Source organism: Montipora capricornis, chromosome 13 (assembly GCF_036669925.1).
Source record: "Montipora capricornis isolate CH-2021 chromosome 13, ASM3666992v2, whole genome shotgun sequence".
In the NCBI taxonomy this organism is placed as follows: domain Eukaryota; kingdom Metazoa; phylum Cnidaria; class Anthozoa; order Scleractinia; family Acroporidae; genus Montipora; species Montipora capricornis.
Genome location: NC_090895.1, coordinates 25,918,575 through 25,940,243, shown reverse-complemented (window position 1 = coordinate 25,940,243; position 21,669 = coordinate 25,918,575). Strand labels below are relative to the sequence as shown.

At 38.7% G+C, this 21,669-nt stretch overlaps 3 protein-coding genes across 3 annotated transcripts; 2 read left to right on the top strand and 1 right to left on the bottom strand.

Annotated features, from left to right (window-relative positions):
* Positions 1–249: 249 nt before the first annotated feature.
* On the top strand, positions 250–12,970 carry LOC138028211 (propionyl-CoA carboxylase beta chain, mitochondrial-like). Its single transcript, XM_068875657.1, has 16 exons — positions 250–504; positions 1,253–1,366; positions 1,717–1,785; positions 1,867–1,923; positions 2,230–2,454; positions 3,719–3,760; positions 4,107–4,219; positions 4,870–4,944; positions 6,952–7,033; positions 7,240–7,363; positions 8,750–8,857; positions 10,553–10,653; positions 10,848–10,946; positions 11,156–11,195; positions 11,728–11,787; positions 12,034–12,970. Exons 1-16 carry the CDS (start codon positions 286–288, stop codon positions 12,153–12,155), a joined length of 1,650 nt encoding a protein of 549 aa, XP_068731758.1. The 5' UTR covers positions 250–285; the 3' UTR covers positions 12,156–12,970.
* On the bottom strand, positions 12,192–17,185 carry LOC138028213 (uncharacterized). Its single transcript, XM_068875662.1, has 3 exons — positions 16,865–17,185; positions 15,511–16,113; positions 12,192–14,260 (listed from the first exon to the last, which is right to left on the bottom strand). The coding sequence occupies exons 1-3, from the start codon at positions 17,040–17,042 to the stop codon at positions 13,647–13,649; spliced, it is 1,395 nt and encodes a 464-aa protein (XP_068731763.1). The 5' UTR covers positions 17,043–17,185; the 3' UTR covers positions 12,192–13,646.
* Positions 17,186–18,955: 1,770 nt separating this feature from the next.
* On the top strand, positions 18,956–21,578 carry LOC138028416 (leucine-rich repeat-containing protein 74B-like). Its single transcript, XM_068875954.1, has one exon. It carries the CDS (start codon positions 20,112–20,114, stop codon positions 21,567–21,569), a length of 1,458 nt encoding a protein of 485 aa, XP_068732055.1. The 5' UTR covers positions 18,956–20,111; the 3' UTR covers positions 21,570–21,578.
* Positions 21,579–21,669: the final 91 nt, after the last annotated feature.

Below are 21,669 nucleotides of genomic sequence, written 5' to 3'. Positions count from 1 at the left end.
TATTACGCATGCGCAAATGTATGTTTTCGTGCACGCACTCTTGTTTATTATGATGTCTTTTCCCGTGGGGGAGAGTGTTTTGTGCAATTTTGGAAAAAAATGATTTCCCTTTGGGTAAGAAATTGTGCAAGGAGTATCTTTTGTCTTAACCTAACTTAGTGTAACCTCAAAGAATTTTTATTTACGGACAACGGCAGTTTTAAGAAAATTTTGTCATTAACTTTATTTTCCTTACCCCTCCCGGATTAGTCAAAAAGCCGGTAACAAATTACAAACACGAAGAAGATGTCATCTCTCTGCAAAGCGTCAAGACTTTGCAGGTCTTTCTACCCTTTTACAAGCGGGGTGTTTACCAAGACGTCTAAAGATAATAGGGCGTTTTGGGGGAGGAATACTCTTGTTGTGCGAGCTAGCTCCGGAGGCGTTTTGCAGAGAATCGAGAAGAAGCAAGAGGAAGCACTGATTGGCGGAGGACAGAAAAGGATTGACAATCAACACAGAAAAGTATGAGCTCCCTTAGAATATAAATAAGTCTTAACTTAATGCTGAGTTATATAAAGAAGAAGTATTTTGAAGAGAAAATCAACAAAATTAGAGTTAAACCTATACAAGAGAAGTAGATGAGAAAAGTAGGGTGTGGTGTGGGGGAGGGAGAAGTGAAGGGTGTGGGGTGGGGGAAGGAGGGGGAGAGGGCATGAAGCAGGGTCTTACCTTCCATCTTCTTGTTCTGGCTATCCCATCTTTTGTACCTTTTTGTCCTTTTTGTCCCAGTATGCTTCACTACATTTAACAACATACCTCAGTGCATTCAATCTTTATTTTAAGTAGGAGAAAATAAGGAAAATCTCAGAGGCAAAAATAAACTTGTTTTACCTGTAGCTAAGACCACAACTTACGGCCTTAAATCAACTTCTTACATGTATTGCTGCTAAGGCGTGGAATGCATTACCTGATAACATAAGATCAGTGGAGAGATAGGTTTACCGGGTAGGCTTTAGTCATACCAGGAAGTCGTCTGTCGTGCCGAACGTGGAGCGGTGTTCCCCCTTTATGCCAAACCTGTGTCGTTTGTATTTTTGTTGTTGTTGTTGCCTCTTTTAATTGCAGTCGTCATAATCTAAATAGATTTGGGAACTGCAACATTAATTTATTTTTAAGGTTTTCAAAGGGATACTATGAATCTTTTTGGAAGAAAACAAAAGCTTTCTGCATTATGCACAATTGTACCAAATTCTTTTTTTTTCTTTTTCAGGGAAAATTGACTGCCAGAGAAAGAATCAAACTGTTGTGTGATCCCGATTCATTTGTTGAATATGACATGTTTATGGAACACAACTGCACCGAGTTCGGAATGGAAGACCAAAAGGTTAAATTTTGACAAAAAGTTAGAAGGTGCATATGTGGAGCTAAGGTCCCACTCAGAGATGAAACATGGCAAAGTTGATGGTTCATGAACCCTATATTGTCTCTTTTTGTAAGCAAATTGAAGCCATCAAAAGTTCTGAAATTTTGAAACAACAGGGTTTCATCTGGTACATGCATGTATCACCCAACCTTTGTTATTCATATCATACAGTGTCAGCTAAGGTTCCATATATGTTAATACCTAAGGTTAATTAAGAATGGGTTTTTCAAACTTTTAAATCTGTTAGGAGGATGCATGATGATTGATGTTAGTGTCATATTTTTTGTTGTATGTTCTGTTTAATGTACTAGTTCACAGGAGACAGTGTGGTTACTGGACAAGGAGCAATCAATGGACGACTCTGTTTTCTATTTAGTCAGGTACAGTATGCTGCTGTTGTTATATTTTCTGCAAAGTAAGTGTACAGTATATTAAATAAGAGCTTTTTGATCACTTGACAGGATTTTACTGTCTTTGGTGGCAGCTTATCAAGTGCACATGCAAGAAAAATATGTAAGGTGAGTTGTGCGGTTCAGGGCCAGAATGGCATTTATACCAAGAAGGTAAGTATAACATTTATTTGTTAGTATATACTAAAACAGTGGATAGCATTGAAGGCGCACTCTGCTTGGCTATATACTCAAACTCTGAAATTATATCCTTTGCTATTTACCTCGGAGTAACTCTTGCAGAATTTGCGCCCGAAAATGCTGTAATCGTAAGTTCCAGGAATAAATATTAAAATCAAAGGCATCTTTTGTGCTACATTTATCTTACAGCCATGAACGTTATTATTATTATTATTATTATTTTTATTATTATAGGTCATGGACAAGGCGATGCTTGTAGGAGCCCCAGTCATTGGTTTGAACGACTCGGGCGGGGCACGTATCCAGGAGGGTGTAGAATCACTGGCAGGATATGCTGACATTTTCCAGCGTAATGTGATGGCATCTGGAGTGATTCCACAGATATCGCTCATCATGGGTCCGTGTGCTGGGGGTGCAGTGTATTCTCCTGCTATCACTGACTTCACTTTCATGGTCAAGGTGCGCAGCTAGTCAACCTTAACTTTTGAAATACAGAGCAGTAATTTTTGCTATTATTGTTACAACTGCTGTGCTTCCCAGCTAGCAGATATCTCTTACCGGTGTCTCTTCTGGATGAGAGTCAGACAGTGCTCAGCTCAGATTGCATGCTTTCTGTCACATAACTTGCCTGAGGTGAATTGTCACAGGGTATGCTCAATACGTTTAGTTTTGGTTCAGGGCAGATGCCTCTGCTAGCTGAGAAGTGTAGCGATAAAAGTTTGGAGAATGTTTTCTTGTAGTTCAAAGTGGTTGAAACTGGAACGTTCAAAGACAAAACCCGAGGAAGTTCAATGGAAGAAGAAGAATGGGAATTGTTTTAACCCACTGACTCTTGAACCACTCCCACTGACAAGTAAAATCGTCTGACATTACACAGAGTGAATTGCATTAAGTCTGACACTCCTGGAAACGTTCATTCTCCCAACTAGTACCATAGAGTTCTTTGTTGAGTTATCATGAGAACTTGGTGTTATATCAAGATAACACCTGTTAAGCTGATTATAATATTAATTCTCATTACCTGTCCAACTGACATTTCATTGAAATTGTGAAGAGAATTTAAATACCGATCAATAGGTTATTAAAGCGGACATAGTTTTTGAGTGGATGTAGAGGCTGCTAAGACAAGTTTAACTTAATTAATGTGGTTAGGGACAAAGACACTAACATTGAATAATCAGTATAATTTTTTATATCTATACAGAAGTCACAATAAGTTGAGGATAGCAATATTTTAAAATGGGATGCTGAAATTTTCCTATGGTTTATCAAAATGGGTGCACATCTCAGTCATTGATTAATTAATTTTGATTCTAAGGGTTGGTAGTTTTTGCTCAGAGGTTACAGTTCAAAATAAATGTCATTTTCAACTGGCTAGCTGTCTTCAAGCAAAGTGAAACATTACAGTAGCGTAGCCGCCCTCGTAACCTGCTATTGTTTGGTGTTGGAGGCAGCTTGTATTGTTTTTAAATCTGTCATTGTTTAAATTGTTTGGCTAGAGTAGTGAGCTAATCACATTATTGTTATGGGAGCTGATATATTACCCAAAAATTATCATTCAAGAGCCAAACTTTGGCAAGAGCTGAGGTTCACTTTGCATCAGTGAAAGGATTAGAGATCGAGTTTTATCCTTTCAGTCTCTGTAAGCATATTTGGCCTAGCCTATTTCCCCTTTTAATTTCTCGAAACAGTAATTTAAATAAGTCGTCTTCTTGTTTTGTAGGACACATCCTACTTGTTTATTACAGGACCAGATGTAGTCAAGGTAAAAAATTGTAACAAATAATTAATTTTTATGTTACAAGTCTAATCATTCTGCTGGGAAACAGTGATTTAATTTATGATTTCCATTATTAAAGTAACAATGAAGCGGTAAGCAGGAGAGGGTGTCTAATTTATGATTTCCATTATTAAGTAACAATGAAGCAGTAAGCATGAGAGGGGGTCTAATTTATTGACAAGAACAGATAGCTCTCATTAATTTTATTAGATACTAGTTGCAAGACCGTCTGCATAGACGAAAAGAGCCAATTAGTTATTATTCATGTCATCTGAAAGAAAAAACAGTGCTTACTTTTAAAAAATGTTTTCTTTTTCTTTGTCCAATTAAGACAGTTACTCAAGAAGATGTAACACAAGAGGAGCTTGGTGGAGCAAAGACCCATACCTCTGTTTCAGGAGTTGCTTGTGGAGCATTTGAAAATGATGTTGAAGCATTGGCCACGTAAGGGCTTAATTTTGGCAAAACTTAGTGGTGTCATTGTTTCTAAAAATCAACAGTGAGTCATTGAGACAGCCACTCGCTCAGCTTTTTAAAACTCAGTAACTAAAGAAGGGGAAACTTTCTTCAAACCTCTTATTTCTTTTGAACTTTCAAGCTCCTTCTTTAAAACTTTTTGGTTTATATATTTATGATTCATTTTGTTTCACGCATTCAGCTACTGTAGTCACTTGCACAGCCCATTAACTAGTTAGAAATCAAGACTCGCTATGGAAAGATCGAATAACAAATTCAGTGACTGGTTAGTCAACATGGGAAAATAGATCAGATCTCTTAAATGATCTTCAAGGGTGATAGGGTAAGCGTATTGAATATAATAGAAAGTGTGCATGCAGGGGCTAGTTAATGGCCGGGCAGAAATAAACTGTCATATAGAGATGTGAAAGCATTCATGGTTAATTGACAATTGACCCGGCCATTTGTGCTTAAGGAAATGTGCCTTTGATAGAACATCTTAATGTTTATTAAAGCAGTTGTTTATGTTGTTGTTGAGTATAAAGGCAATTAACTATGGCTTTGTTTCATTCCATGGAAGGGCAGCTAAGTATCTTCAGCAGGCTAAACTCCCAACCTGTGTTAACTTTTCTTCCTAGGATGAGAGAATTCTTTGATTTTCTGCCTCTTAGCAACACGAACCCATCCCCAATACGAGAATCAGATGATCCAAGGTAATTAATCAATACTTTGTAATAATTATTATTACGTGTCATGAGCTCCACGCACCAAAGGCACACGTGTGGAGCACCACTGGTAAGAAAATATGGTAACCTGTCTATGGGAGAAAATTAGGATTTGGCCACCATATGACTGTACGACCACCCCCCATGTATATGCCAATGTGACCATATCATGGGTTCAAGTTTAGAGTACTTTTGCCCAATATGGCGGCCTGTATACACTCCAGCTAGTTTATAGCATGCATCTTTGATATTGGACATCCATGTTATGGATGTCAATTGACGTATGTCAAAACAAGGTATCTGCTGACATGTGTCACATGACCATATATCAGACGCTCAAGTTTAGAGCTCATCATGGTCAGTTGTTGTTGTTTTTTTTTAAGTTGACCGCTGACCAGGTACTGGGTTTCGATTGGATTGAAGGCTCAAGCCAGGTTACTTTATTATAAGAATAAATAACCAGAGAGCTCCACTTTTAGGCTTGGCTAAATCTATTTATTATCCTTAGCTAGTGAACATGTTCTAGTTTATTCACATAACTGCAAGAGAATTTTTTCTACGTACATGCACTCCCCATTTTGAATAAAAAAAAAATGGTGAGAAATATGAATAGTGTAGATACATGTACCTCTTATTAATTAATGGGATGCATTAACCTTTCCATCCCAAGAGTGACACTCATCGATTTTACTCTGTCTACCGCCAGATGATTTTACTGGTCAATGGGGACCTCTTCAGGTGTGAAAGGGTTGATAATCACTAGCATTTGCATTTGGGGTGCAGCAAGGGGTGACGTTACAGCTGCAGTGGTGAGAGCACTTGCTTCCCACCAATGTGGCCCTGGTTCAATAAAAGTCATTCCCAGACTTAGCATCATATGTGGCTTGAGTTTGTTGGTTCTCTACTCTGCACCCACAGGTTTTTCTCCGGTTTCGTCGGTTTTCCCCTCTCCTTGAAAAACAAAATTTGATTTAATTTGCATTAATTTGTTTTCAGTTTACTGTGTCCTCAATTAGTGCTCCAGAACTAGAATGAATAGACACTTAAATAAAGTTCCTTTCAACTAATAATATTGGGAAGGCTGCAGAACAAAAATGAAATCAAAATATTATTAAGGCACACAAGATCTTATAAAATGTTGGGCTTTGGTGAGAGGAAAAACAAAAGTGCTGGATAAAACCTTGGAGCTGAGTTGAGAACCAACAAAGTCAATTAATAGGGGCTGGACAATCTGCAAGCCAGCGAGTCATGTGAGTCTCGTATTTAAGTCTAAGCACCCATTTAAAAACGGTTAGCTTTCAAATTCAATAAATGTGTGACTCACGTAGCTCACCATGTTGGCTTGCATGATTCACACATTGTCCTCACTCAACTCAACACATACCGCTATTTGACACCCAATTCAGGATTCAAACCCAAGACACATAGGTGTATAAAGGTTTTATATAATACCTTCACCATTGTGGCAACCTTGTCCATGAAGTACATGTACACCATTAGGTGGGTAAAAGGTCCAAGATTTTTTAATAGTGATGATGATGTAAACTTTGAGGATCTAAATAAATATAATTTACATGTCAAATGAAACCATGTTGTCTCGCAGTGATGAGCGCAAATTTCTATTGCGTTGAGAAGCCTGAAAATTTTTCAGGACTTCAACGGGATTTGAACCGGTGACCTCGCGATACCGGTGCGATGCTCTATTTAAATGTTTTCGATTTTTCCCGCACTTTGAGCAAGTTACATGGAATTGCTGCAAATGTGGATTGGTTCATGGTGCCGTTTGCACCTTCTTTGATTGGTCGAACACTCAATTGAAAATCGCTCTAATTTGAGTTTGCTTCAATTTACAGTATCCCCAATTGGAGTCCCAGTGCTAAAAGACTACACACAGACACTTAAATAAAGTTCATCATTGTCATTAAGTACTGCAAGTTGCTTGCACATACTCAGTGCATCTTTTCCTGATGCATGCTTGTTTTCTCTGTGATGCAGTGATCGAATTGTTCCAAACCTGGACACTCTTGTGCCATTTGATTCAACCAAGGCATATGATATATTGGATGTCATATACCCAGTAAGTTATTTTGTGCCATTCCTGAGGAGAGTTAAAAGTTAAAAAGTAATAAAATTTTGTAAGGATTTCTTCATTGTATTGTTGTTTTAGATGATTCCACAGAAACTGTCTAAGTTGTGAAAGTCTTCATTCTGTCCTATTATTTTTTTCATTTCTGTGGCTTGTATATTATTGAATTTTGTAGCTGAAGGCAGATGTTGTTTTAGATCGTAGATGATGGCGAATTCTTTGAGATTTCTCCTGATTATGCCAGGAACATTGTGGTTGGGTTTGCACGCATGAATGGCCGCACTGTAGGAATAGTTGGTAATCAGCCAACTGAAGCTGCAGGTCAGAATCACTGAATCATTTTATAAATTAAAGATATTAAATGCATTTTTAAATTGCATAAATTGTAATAAAATATGATTCAATGCAATCATTAACTAAAGTCCTTCTTTTTACTTGTTTGATTTTAAGTATAAATCATACTAAATTCATTAATTTGATTTGGGAAGTTTTAGTGTTTGATCATGTCAGGTTGTCAGAATTCCTTTGGATGAAGTAGAGATTCAGCTACCCATACTAGTATTAAAAGCCCCTGTTATGCGTTGAAACTTTTAGCTGGAACTTGTGTGCAACTGGCTGCAGAAACATTTACTTGTTTTGTTCTGTGCCTGGCAAAATTAAAAAGCTACCTCTTCCATAATCTATCACCCTACTTCTGCGCCACATGGTATTCCGAGGTAAACGCTTAACCCTCTCACCCCTAAACCAGCCACATACTTAGTATTTTGCTTTGTCTAATGCAAGATGATTTTACTTGTCACTGTTTAACCCCCAGGAGTCAATGGGTTAATCACCCATTAAATGTCCCATTAATTAAAGAAGCATCTTGTTATTATGTTTTCGCATATACTACACAAGTTGAACAAAAAGCAAACCAAAAAACTACTTTTAAGTTATTATTTTATTGTAAAATGTGGTCAGAAATTTCAAATCCCACAACTCAGCTACTTGGAGGTGAATAGTACTTGGCTAATCACCTCTGAGATAGCCAATCAGTGCACTTGTAGAGTAGTTAATGACTTGTCTGGTATACACGTATACTAATATGTAACACTCATGAGAAGAATACTGTGGAACAAGATTCCTACTTGCTCGCTCATGAGCCTTTAGGAGGCTGCAACTATTTGTTATGGTTTCATTTCGTTTTGGGTTACCGGTAGTCCAAGAATTTCTTGGAACCAGTTTACATTTTTCAAACAGGTTTAATTTTTTTGTGATATGTTAAAAATGACTTGTGATACGAGTACAGTAAACACCCGCATTTACATGTAAGAACCTGTTAGGCTAAAAATTTTAATTTTATACCCTCTAACCAAGTTATCTTAAAAAATAAAACAGGTCCTTATTCTGGAAAATGACCTTGAAATTTCAGGCATCTGGAACAAAGTGCACTTTAACTGTACAGATCTTGTTCAAAATTTATTTTATATGAAATATTAAGGTATCAGCATGCTGATCAGAGGAAATCAGTCATACCATATCATAGCATAGATATCTTTTGTGAAAATACTGGTAAGAACCAATTTAAGAACCTAGATGGCCTAAAACTACTGTAAATACCATAAAAATAAATATTTCTAAATCTAGAATCTAGTCTATTAATTTTAGCTTAACTTGGAAAACTCTAGGTTCTTATGTGCAGGTGTTTATTTCTATTCATTCTGCTAGGTTGCTTGGATATCAATGCTTCCGTTAAGGGGGCTCGTTTTGTGCGTTTCTGTGATGCATTTAATATTCCAATCATTACCTTTGTGGATGTACCAGGATTTCTTCCAGGTTGGTTGCTATATTTGATGAATAAGAAGCTAGGAAATTCACCTACCAGTAATCAAATTCAGAGAATACAAATGTGCAGCATACAGAACTGCAATGATGGTGCAAACAAACTCAAAATTCCTCTTTCCTTTTCTAAAAAACATTTACTGTTCTTGTTGTAAAAACATTGGTTTTGCACTCGCAGAGCATATACAAGAGGGCTGAGAGTTGATCTCTGCTTCATGACGAGCACCTCTTGGATTTCTCTTGTACACAACAACTTCCTGTAGGCATTATAACATTACATTTCACACATTATGGGTGTATCATAGTATTGTAGTATTGGCTAATAATAATTGGGGTATTGCAGAACCAGCCAGGTACATACAAATTGAAAAGTTTTGCCGTTTGATGTAAACATCTAGAGAGACAAAAAAATTAAGGTCTTTATTAATCTTGTTCTCTTGAGCTGTATATGGTAACTTATTGCCCAAGTTTTTTCATGGGTCAATTTATTGTCCTCTTATTTCTAAATTGAACTAAAACATTTAAATGCTTAACGTAACTTTGACTTGATTCATAAGAGATTTGCTCTGTATATAAGAGATTTGCTCTGATCGACAGTCATCACTACAAACGTCACAAAAAAAATGGGAATGACAGAATTCCATTCACCCTCACTTTCCATCCTCATAATCACGCAGTCAAAAGCATCATTCTTAGTAATTTTAAATTACTCCAGAATGATCCCGAGACTGGTAGAATCTTTTCGCAACCTCCACTTATTTCATTCAAATGCGACAAAAACGTAGGCAACTTTTTAGTTAGAAGCGCGCTCAAAACTAACGAGCAACCCGGCACTTTCAAATGCGCGCGCTCACGTTGCAAAACTTGTCTTTTCATTGTTAACACTAGCAAAATATCGGGACCTAAGCGATCTGTTAAGATCACCGATCGTTTCACATGTAGCTCCGCAAATGTCATTTATTGCATAACCTGTACGTTATGCAATAAATTATACATTGGTGAGACAGGTAGACGACTAGGTGACCGATTCCGCGAACACCTTCGCGATGTTGAGAAAAATGACAAGGATGCATCTAAGCCAGTCGCTCGCCATTTTAATCTGCCTAACCACTCCAAAAAACACATGGCTATCTGCGGCCTTTCCCTACATCTAGGTACGACGGAAAGCCGCAAGAATCTGGAACAAAAATTCATCTTTCAAATCGGCACCCTTAATCCTCACGGTATTAACGAACGCTTTTCATTTAACTAATTACAATATATTCCTATTTTTCACATTGCCATGTTACCACCAATAGCGTAGCTCCTACTCTACTATAAAAACTACACATAACCCATAATCCCTTGATTCGCTCTGACGAAGGGCTAACGCTCGAAACGTCAGCTTTTAGAATCTATTTACGGTGGCCAATTTACATTATCAACTCCGTTGATAAAACCAAATTTTTGCTCTGTATATATGCAGGCAAAATCAGAAACCATTGATATTGCTTAATACTTGCAGTTGCTTTATTCTGTAAAAGCCATATTTAATGTACTAAGCACCTCTACCCTTGTGTGACATTGACTTTCCCTGCCTCCCCCACACAAGCTTTTTGCGCTCCATGCTACCGGTAAACATCTTTTCTTTCCCGTGTCCAGCACTGTTTTACAGTAGTGGGTTGACAAGCATTTTTTTCTTCAATGTAGGTACCCATCAGGAGCATAGTGGTATTATCCGTCATGGTGCCAAACTTTTATTTGCATATGCAGAAGCAACTGTTCCCAAAATCACTGTTATCACCAGAAAGGTGAGCTTCTGAAGTTTTACTTGAAACATGTCCTTTGAAACATTCACTCATTCATTTCCTAGTTTAACCCTAGTCAAATGAAGAATTGCTATGCTTGCAATAAAATTATAAAATTCAATTTGATCTAATCTGCTTTTGTTACTAACAATGTTATTATTTTTTAACTTGAAAAAATGACATTCATTTTATTCTAGGCTTACGGTGGTGCATATGATGTCATGAGTTCCAAACATCTTCGCGGTGATTTTAATTATGCATGGCCAACAGCGGAAGTAGCTGTGATGGGAGCTAAGGTATCATCATTAATCATTAATCAGTGCTGTTCTGGAGTGGAGGAATTAGAGGACACACCTTGCTCCTAAAAGTTAACTTAGGTAACCAGAGGAAGTTGGTAGGAGAGCATTTTGGTGAGTGGGTGGAAAGAACAGATCCCAAGTTATTGTAGATGTATACATTCTAAATGCCTTGTTGAGTTGCTTCAAATGCTTTTAAATTTAAACAGGGTGCTGTTTCCATTATATTCAGAGGAAAGGAAAATATAGGTAAGTGAAATAGTTACAGTCTTGCTTGGATACTACTGTTGTAACACTTTGCACCACTGTTTCCTCTTTCCTCCTTCAATTTTGATGTTGGATGTGCCAAAGTGAAAATGAACCTTAGACCCATTGCCGGTTAAAATTGTCTGGCGTTAGACAGAACAAAATCTATTAGGTGATAATTCAGCCGGAATTAAACATCAACTTTAGAAACACTTTTTTAAAGGCAGAGAAATTAAACACTGTCAATTCTGTTTAGACCATTACACGAATAAATGTTATGGCATTTCAGGAAATGAGGATCGAAACTCAGCTCTCAACTAAAATTTACACAATGTAATATTAAGAGGCTTTAAAGAGGAATTTTTACCAATGGCAACATGGCACATGCTTGCCTCCTTGGAAGGCCACACCCAGCAAAGTGATGCAATGATTCGTGGTTGAAGTTGTAGCTTGTTGCTTCGAATCCACAATGCAAACTTTGCCTGTGGTGTGAATCAGCATGCCTGGTCATCTTTTGCAAATCTTGTTTATCCAGAGAAATATGAAGAGGAGTATGTGGACAGATTTGCTAATCCATTCCCAGCAGCAACAAGAGGTACAGTAGAAGTACAACGATGTTTGTTCTTGATTTGTGAAAACATAATACACAGACTTGTCAATCCTCTTGGCTTTGATAGAAGACTAAAGCCCTGAGGTATGCCACGCAACATGCGCAACAACTTGAGTTTACCAATTAGAAGGGTAGGTGGAGCTGCCTCGGAGCTTTTCAGATCAAGTTATAAATTATTAGTACCTGATCGTAGTAAACTACTGTATTTTTTGTTTGTTTGTTTTTTGACAGGATTTGTGGATGACATTATCAAGCCTCACATGACTCGCAAACGACTTTGCAGGGATTTGGAAGTGTTGGCCACTAAGAAACTTGACAACCCATGGAAAAAACATGGCAATATTCCTTTATAATGGTCGATCGGATCTAGTCTTCAGTTTCTATCAAAATAAGTTATTATTAGTTTTAATGACACCACTCTTTTTCATTTTCAACCTTACAGCTTTGTCTTATTAAAAGTGAAGGTGAAATGTGATTAAGGACAGATTTAATTCTGGTAAAGACCAGCATTTTTGTTAGCCATCCAAATGATGCTTCAAATGGCAAACGACATCTGTTTGACATATTAGTTTTCTATCAATGACTCTATCCCCCTCTTCTTCATTCGTAAAGGATTTGTGCTGACCTGTCAGGGCTTTATTTAAGTTTGTGCAAGTATTCCAATGTAACTCTAAACAAGCTTGCAGGACAACACATCAACTAACAAGAAACTTGATTTGTGAAACTATGGAAACAGGGGCCGCAGCTACGTTTTGGTATGGATCACGGAAGTGAGGCGAGGGGGAAGAAGTTTAGGAGAAAACACCACCGTAGGAAAAAAGTGGGGTGGGGGGGAACCATTTTACCATAAAAAAGTGATCATGTTGATTATTAAAACACTAAACATTAAATTGAATGGCACATTGTGTAGGATACACTTAGCCTCCCACACTGACATTCTTAGGGCTTCGTCACACGTTCCTCTACCACGAAACTGCTGAAACAAAAAAACCACTTCCATTTAATGGCTGTTTGCCTACTATTTAAAGAAACCAATTTGCATTAAAGGGGCTAGGTCATGCAATTTTAGGCAATTTCAGCACTGATCGAATGGTCATAGAATTAACTAAAATATCAAAATAACTGTTCAAAACTATAGAAGAACTCTAACAAAACACAGGGAGGCCAAGAAGGGACATGGATGGACAAAACTGGAGAGGATTGAAATGGATTGAATTTGAGTAAATTTGAAAAACCTCGGCCCACCTTTTTTCAAATTTATATCAGTCTATATCAAAATGTCATTTACACAGCTGGAAAATCATTCTCAGTTGTTATGTGGCCGTGATTTTGCAAATGAAGGACTCTTGCTCTGCCAATTTGACGTTTAGAGCTCATAATTAACAAAATTAAACGAATATACCTAAAATAGCGTGACCTAGCCCCTTTAACTATCACATGCTGCAAAAGAATGCTCTTCAAAACACAAGTTTACCCTAAACTGGAAAACATGCAACCTCTGATTTGTCCGTAATCCATGAAGAGAAGTGGTTTTTCATTTCAGCATACATTATTGGGGGAGGAAAGTGTGACGAAGCCCCGAGAACGTCTGTGAGAGGCTAGGAAATACTGTACATGTAGTATAATTGCATAAGAACAGAAAATGTTGAATGTTACAAAAATGAATAAAACTACTACTACTACTACTACTACTACCAAGTCTTTTAGTTATGGCACATTGTGTAGGATATACATGTATGTTATTGCATTATAACAAAATTTTGGATGTTACAAAATGTCTAAACCATTCAAAGACAGTAGCTGAGTCTCCAAAATTACATTAAGAGCAAGTCTTCACTGATCACTTAAATGTACCCCTTTTTTGCTGCCTTGGACCAATCATAGATGGAAACTTCACGCAACATGATGGAGCTGTCATTTGTCACCAATTTTGTGATGTTTATGCCAACTGCAAAAATAGCATCTCCCGTCACTCTAGGGAAGGGAAGAATTGCCTTTTGTCCTATTGTGCTTCCTTGGTATGGTTTTTCAATCCAACCTTGTGATGTTTTAAAGCTTAGCTGATACTCAGCAACCAACTGCCCAAACTTAGCTAAGTGTTCCATGATAACCACTGATCCATTCACCATGCTGAAAGGTTTCTCTGAACTCAATACCATTTCTTCTCCCAGTTTTAGTATTGGATTCTCAACTGTAATCACATTATCCTCATACAGTAACTTTATAGCTTCACCAAAGCCCTTGTATGCTTGAATGTCTTGATCCTCAACCAACCCATTAGGATCGGGACTCAGATTCAGTATTAAGTGACACCCTCTTCCAACACTTGTCAAGTATTCATTAACAAGTGTGCTGACAGTTTTCACTCGACTTGTTGTGTTTGGTTTCCAGAACCAGTAGTGTTCTCGTATGACAGTGTCACAAAAGGGAGGACAAAACTGTTCCCCCAGGGGATCCCCTGAAAACACAGAGCACGTATAGTTAGTGAATTTTTCATACCTACATTTTGTGGTTCCCTTCTAGCAGAGGCTTATTTCTTTTGTATTGGTAAACTGATTAGAAGGACAAAAAGACTTCAGCTGCTGTTGAACTTTTTTCAGCTGTAAACACTGTATTGTTGATTGACTAACTGATCTACTGGGGCAGTTTTACAGCTGCAACACTTACAAGGGACATCTGTGACAGGTGTTATATATGGGTTCAACTGAGAACCGTCAGCAGTTTTGCTTGTACTCTGAAACTTAAAACCAAGGGGAAGATACTAAGGGTGCGTTTGATTGACCCTATTTCGGAACAAGAATATGTGGAGTGATGATTTAAGACGGTACGTCTGGCGTTTTGAAGCAACAAGGATAATAAGTATATGTTTAAAATATCATTTTAGAAGGTTTGACAATTTTAATGTGAATCTCTGTAAAAGCGAAGGATTTCTAACTTCTATTCCAAGTATTCCTATTCCGGAATATGGTCAATCAAACGCACCCTAAAGAGTAAATTTTAGGATGAGAAATCCTTATTTAAAAAAATTTATGGTGATTTCTGAACACACAGTGTCCAAATAATTGAAAAAGGTTTCTGTCAAGTTTTCAATGCAGGGGATCAGAGATAGTGCAGTGGCGAGAGCACTCACCCCCCCCCCCCCAACGTGTCACAGTTTGAATCCCACTTTTGGCGTCACATGTTGGTTGAAATTGTTGGTTCTCTGCTTCAAGAGGTTTATCTCGGGGTACTCCGGTTTTCCCCTCTGCTCAAGAACCAACTCATAATTTGATCAAGTAAATTTGATTTGATTTCTGTACAGTGGCCACAATTTTATAGTTCCCCAGCCTTATATATATACAGTTGACACTTAAATAACATTCATAATAACATAAGTTCAATAATTATTTAACTTGTGTTTTGTCCAAAATCACATAATTTCCCAAGCCTTTAGGCCAAAGCATGCGTGAAATTATTCCCTAATTTCACTCGTCACCATTTGATTACCCATAATTATTATTATTATTATTATTTATTTACAACCCACTTCTTAGCAGCACAGAAAAATAGGTTCAGTGAGGTTATGATTCTTGCATAAATTCTTTTGCACTCCTTATGATAATTACTGTGATTTTTAAGTTTTCAGAGTAAAGCCAAATGGTGACACTGCAGCTTTGTATAATTTTATGTATGTGTATGAATCCGTAAATCTACGTTAACAAACAAGACCTCTTGTAAGAGCTCTGCTGCATTCCCCAGCTTTCACGGCATACCAGAAGGGCTGCGGGGCCACGGCTTGCTCATCACCAATCCATCGAACTCCTTGGTTTCCAGCAAATGATGGGCACTGCATACAGACAGTATTATTCCCAAGGGTGCGTAATATTGGTCCAATATTTGGACTGACACCAGGAATAATACCAGCATCAAACCAAATCAGGAAAGGATTTGCATACTTTGACTTTGGATCAAACAGTTCCAACATGTGCAGCTTGACAAGGTTATTATAAATTTCTTGTGCTTCAGGACTGGGTGCTCTGTAGTTATCAATATCCATAAACCAGTTTTCATGTACACTGTAATAGAATGCATGCTTGAGGCCATATTTTTTACAAGACTGCATGAACTCCCATGCAACATCACCAGTTTTATTCTTCCAGTGACTGTTCTTGACAGAGTAGTTGTAGTTTGTCTGTGTTGGCCACAGGAGAAATCCACTAAAGTGGTCCAAAGTCAGTATGGCATACTTTGCTCCGAAACTACTGGCTGCCTTTAACCATTCATCTGTTGACAGCTTGGTTGGGTTGAATGTATCTGGAGAAACTACATGGCCTGAAAAAGACAGAAACGGTTAAAGGCACTATGTCACGTTATTTTGGGGTGTTAAGGGGAAATCTTTAGTTTACCCTTTCACTCCTGTAAGGGCCAATGAGTCTGTCTAATGCCAGACGATTTTACTCGTCAATGTGTGATAACAATATCACACAGTAGTATGAAGATTGAAATCTAAAGTCTCATAGAACAAAAACCATTGCTAAACAAAATCTCACTGGAAGTGCCTAAGAGAGCCATCCATTCAAATATGTACTTGAGAGAGCAAAATTATGACAAAGAAAAAGAAACCAGACCACCTACAAGGGAGTCATATTCAGGCCTGTCAACCTTATTTTTAATACTCTTGTTACATTGGCAATGACAATTTTTGCGTCCATTATTTAAGGTACCCCCCTTGAGAGTGTCTATATTTTTCAAACACCCCCTTTTACCTCTAATTTTTTTGGGGGACTCCCCAGTTTCTCGCTAGCCACCCCCGCCCCCCAACAAGTTTTGAATATTTGACAAATGTTAGTGAGTACAAATACGACATAAAGAAAATGTTTAAAGTGTACAAATTACAAAGAAAGGCTTCAGTTGACATGCTGAAGTTGTAAATTGAGGAAAGGGTTTTACTGATCAGTAAATAAGGTCCATAGTTTTTTAAGTTTAGCCCCCTTCGACGCCTATTATCCGATATCATATACGTAATCTTAGCCGGGTCTATTCACAGTGCGAAAACCGCAACTTTAGAAAACATGAGCCCTACCTGGTTTCATATACCTTGCAAAAGTTTGCATATTGAAGTGAATACTGGCCCCTATTTCGTAGTCGAGGTATTTCGCTTGTGATGCGCTTGGTTTCGCTACGGTCGTCAAAGCCCAACTTGAGGACGTAATACACGAAATTGCAAGTATAGTTCTCAAAATCAAACTAAAACAAACCATTATTCTGCTTGGCTGAAGAAGTTAACTTAAGTCAGTCCTTAACACTTTCAAGCCCAAGAAAATAAAACAGTTTACGAATTAAAGTACGGTCATATGTTCATCACGAGTTCTATCAGAATACTGGAATGGATCCCAGAATAAATGGGGGGGGGGGGGGGGGTGGATTGATGAAATTTGCTAGAAGTTTTCTTCTCAGTTCAGAAGATTAGCAGCAGTTTGAGGCCCGTTTCAATTTTTTTTTTATAGAAACTAACCAACTTTTGAAGCATTTTGTTTGCAGGGTATAGGTAAACCAAGCCCTGGTCTTCTTTGATGTCCAAAAAAAACAAGCACATCCATGGGTGCCTCTTTTTTTCGAGTTACAGTTGTGAATCATAAACCAACTAACAATACATCATTAACCATAAAGTGCATTTTTAACGTTTTAATTAGTGCAGAAACTTGCAATTTTGGAAAATCACGTTTATCTGTAGTCTCCAAAGAGTATCCAAGTCCAGTCCATCCAAGAAAACAAAATTTCCGGCTTAGCTTTCCTCCGAGAGACTGGATCGAGTCTACTTCTTGAGGAGCCGATCCGATGACCTTTGACAACCCAACAAAAGGTGCAATTATGCCTCACCCTTTCAAATTAAGAACACTCCAAGAGGGTGCATTGGCAAATAAATTAAATTTGTAACTAACCATTTCCATCGTGTCCTTGTAGTAATCCTGAGTAGTCACGCCAGTAAAACCGCTAATTGATTTTCCTGAGAGTATTTTCGCGGCCGGCGTGTCCAGAAAAAGGTGCACAGTGGCACTCTTCGAAGACCCTTGCTCTCTCTTCCTCGGTGATAACAAGTCGTCGAAGCGCTGTGCTCTAATTTTGAGTCATACAAGAACTTTTCTGCAAATTTTCGCAGTCCTTTTGTCTTGCTTTGTAAAGCCAGATAAACTTTCTTTTTAAGGTATCGGGAAAGATTTCTATATTTAGCGGAATCCATTTCTAAAGCGTTTTGAGTTTCCCGCGAAATCCAGAATTTTTTTGCAGGGGATGGCTAATACACTAGGGATGGGTACCGGAGAATACCCAAAACGTTGCAGTAACAGTGGCGGATCCAGGGGGAGGGTCGGAGGGGTCCGGACCCCCCCCTTCCCTAACCGAATTTTTTTTTTACTACTTGTTTGAGTCTAAAATTCTCGCATCTGCAGGATCGCCTATTATTACTCAACTGGTTGACTTGTTTTTTGATGGAGAGCCATTCTATTTTGCCACTAATATGGAGAGAGTTTCTTTGGTGTTTTTCTGAGTCAAGGTTTGGACCCACTTTATCAAAAATTCCTGGATCCGCCCCTGAGTAATATGAGAAGGGGATGCCCAAAACGCTAGGAATTTGGAAACTGGGTGCCCAAAACGCTGTGACTAGTCACATACCTGCAACCTCGTTGCTAAGGTCTCCATGGAGACAAGAGTCAAGAGACCCTGGGAACGAGGTTGACATATTTAACACATCACAGGCGCCCTGTAGTTTGTCAACGACACCTTTTTAATCCCCGCCAAGTCTTGACATGACTGCATTGTCTCGCTCGTCCAATCACAGTCACGCCTCCTTCGTGTTGACAAACGTTCCAATCCATTCCATCCTTCTGTCTAGGACCCCAGTTAGGGCTCAGTTTGTTTAAACGTGTTAGGGTTACAAAGGCAGCTACAAAGACGTAGTTCAACCGTCCAACATCGAGAAATCCACCTTCCGAAACTACCTCCTGAGGTTGCTCGAAGGGCTGCTATTGCTTTGTTGGTTGCTTAACTTTGTCAATTGATTCCGATGTGGAATTGTAACCGTGGGAACATTTTATCCAGAAATACTTGACTTAATTTGTTAGGCTCCAGAAAATTAGTGTGTGCAGCCTTAGTATTTTTATAATACCGTTAACAACCGAGGAATTGAAAATGGTTCAAATCGCGTCGGATCTTTCAAAAAAACCACGCAGGAAGGAAGCGACCCACTATGGCAGTAAGGTTAGGATTTTTAATTGCCAAAATTTTCGTACAATTATCTTCCCAAGTCTTTTATCGCGAATCATATACAAATCCTTATATTTTTGTTGGCTTTCGCTCATCCTGAGCTTGGGCGTCTGTGGTCACAAATAATGCGAATGAAAGTGTAGCAGCGATTCACAAGTGCACTTTTTGTTATGCATTGTTATTGAACGAACGGGTCCACTTAAGCCTGGTTTACACTAGAGAAGCAAGCACAAGATGCAAGAGCGCTTAGGCAAGGGCAAGGATAAAAAAAAAATTCCATTTCCTTGTGCTTGCGTTTAGGCTTGCGTTGTAAGAAAAGGGGACGTTTTACACAAGCACAACGCAAGCTGTGATGTTCATCCAATGAAAAAGAGCCGCTCCAGATTCCATTCGCAGCGCCGCGTTGTAAGAGAGAACATGGAACTAGGGAACTTTTGTCGCTGCGTCGTGCCCTTGTGCTTGCGTTATGGTTCGGTTTCATTTGACACGAATCTCTTGTGCTTGCGTCGCTAGTGAAAACCAGGCTTTATTCCGCGTCAAAGATTTGGGAATCTGTGCCTTCTAAATTTAAGAATATGCGGTATAATATTCTTGATAGAGAACACAACATTTTTTTGTCAGTAATTGATGAGAAATCAAATTTGTAATTTTCCCGATACTCTAATGATATATGTAAAAATTGTTGTTAGTTTTCCAATACAATCTGAATTTAACAGCTTCGTTCCCAGGGTCCTCTCTATTGCTCCCTCGATACTCTGCCTGCGGCTGGTCACGTGTCTGCTAGATTTTGAAAAGTAATTGATGGCAGAGGTACGAAAGTTAAATTTTTGTCTTCACTGAATTCAGCTAGTGAGCTCAGTTAAGTTTCCCGTGGCGCGGGAATGATTAGTTTCTTGCTGGGTAATGAGCCTTCTGTGACAGACTATTAAACTTTTATTGCTGGGAAAGTGGCGGACAAATTATAGTCACAGCTTGAAGCGGAAATTTTCAACCGTAATGGCAAGAGAAAGACATGCCGCATAACAACAACCTCAACAAAAACAACAGCATCACTGACAGCACTAGAGATGGAAACTTATCATTCTCCAGTCTTGAAAAGCAATACAGGCCTGACAGTTGAGAGAAACCTGGACGATAGTACCACTTTGCGTTCGATTGATACATGGTGCACGGAGAACGACGGAAGTGGCAGCGAGGAATACGACACTGACTTGGAGGAGAGCTTTAAAGAAGACTACAGCGAATACCACAAAACATCGGAGGAGATCTACCAACAAGCATGCAGACAACTTGCCACTCCACCGGTTTCAAGATTTCTACGGCAACTCAACACTGATACAGTTGATCTACAGCACTACGGCATTGGCGATAGGGGTATCTTGGCCGTTGCTGAAGCATTGGAAAGAAACATAACAGTCAGGAAACTGAATCTTCACGACAACAGCTTGACACATGTTGGGGCCAAAGCCCTTGCTGAGATGCTAAAGGACAACTGCTTCATATCGCAGCTAGATGTCTCTGAAAATCGATTTGGACCGAAAGGTATCGAAAGTTTCGGTGATATGTTAGTTGAAAATGCTTCGCTGCGGAACTTACGTTTAGAAAACTGCGATTTGCACGACGGGGATCTTTACAAACTTTTAAAAGCTGACAGAATTCTGCTACGCGTTTTGAATTTGAAAGGAAATGAACTCGGAGATGAAGACGCAATTACTGTCGGATCTTTCCTAGAATGGAATGAATCTTTAGAAGAGTTGGACCTTAGCTGGAATGCGATTCATTTACTAGGCGCAGCAGCCTTGGCAAAGGGTCTCAAGACTAACAGAGCCTTAAGAAGTGTCTCTCTTTCCCGAAATAGTATTTCAAACAAAGGAGCCTTGGAAATAGGAAAAGCTCTAAAAGTTAACAGAAAGCTGAAAGTTCTGGATGTGACCAACTGTGGTTTCAACGAGATTGGTGCGGAAAATCTATTACAGGGATTACGCAATAACACCGTTTTAGAAGTTCTCAGGATTGGTCGGAATACTATACACGATTATGGAGCTTACAAAATTCTCAAGTCAATCAGGAAATTTTCGTTAAGTGCGTTGAAACAATTGGACTTGGAAAACTCGACTTTAGACCAGGCATGCATACAAGAGCTTGACAAGTTGATGAAAGACCGACCGGGTTTTATTTGTCGATGTGGTACAGTCATCAAAGGAAGCCGAACCACTAAAAAGCAGCTTCCATTTGTGAGACGCAGTGCATCAGAAACACCCATTGTTGTCCAAAGGTTTCTATCTTTTGTCAACACTAGAGGCTGGAGACTCATTGACTTGTTTAGAATCATCACCAGAGGGAATCTGAGTGGGAAAAAAGTGGATCACGACAAGTTTGCGCAGAGTCTCACCAGGCTTGGAGTCCCTCTCAAGAAAGTGCAACTACAGGAGTTATTCCGTATCCTTGATGTCGATGGGGATGGCTTTGTTGGTTTTCAGGAGTTTCTGGCAATGAAACAACAAACAAAGGAGCCTAGAAAATGAAAAACCTGCATCGCGACGAAAACTTCAGGATAAACACAAAAGACACACTGGAAAATGTTTTGATAGCATATATATAGCTGGGAGTCATAGCAGTAACTTA

Excerpts from the sequence above, each read along its gene's own strand:
- LOC138028211 (XM_068875657.1), top strand. The coding sequence starts at position 286 with ATGTCATCTCTCTGCAAAGCGTCAAGACTTTGCAGGTCTTTCTACCCT. Across the intron at positions 4,220-4,869 it reads GATGTTGAAGCATTGGCCAC|GATGAGAGAATTCTTTGATT; the intron begins GTAAGGGCTTAA and ends TTTTCTTCCTAG. Across the intron at positions 4,945-6,951 it reads CGAGAATCAGATGATCCAAG|TGATCGAATTGTTCCAAACC; the intron begins GTAATTAATCAA and ends TCTGTGATGCAG.
- LOC138028416 (XM_068875954.1), top strand. The coding sequence starts at position 20,112 with ATGGAAACTTATCATTCTCCAGTCTTGAAAAGCAATACAGGCCTGACA.
- LOC138028213 (XM_068875662.1), bottom strand. The coding sequence starts at position 17,042 with ATGGTTTGTTTTAGTTTGATTTTGAGAACTATACTTGCAATTTCGTGT. Across the intron at positions 16,114-16,864 it reads TGCAAGGTATATGAAACCAG|GCCATGTAGTTTCTCCAGAT; the intron begins GTAGGGCTCATG and ends TGTCTTTTTCAG. Across the intron at positions 14,261-15,510 it reads CAGCAGAGCTCTTACAAGAG|GGGATCCCCTGGGGGAACAG; the intron begins GTCTTGTTTGTT and ends CTGTGTTTTCAG.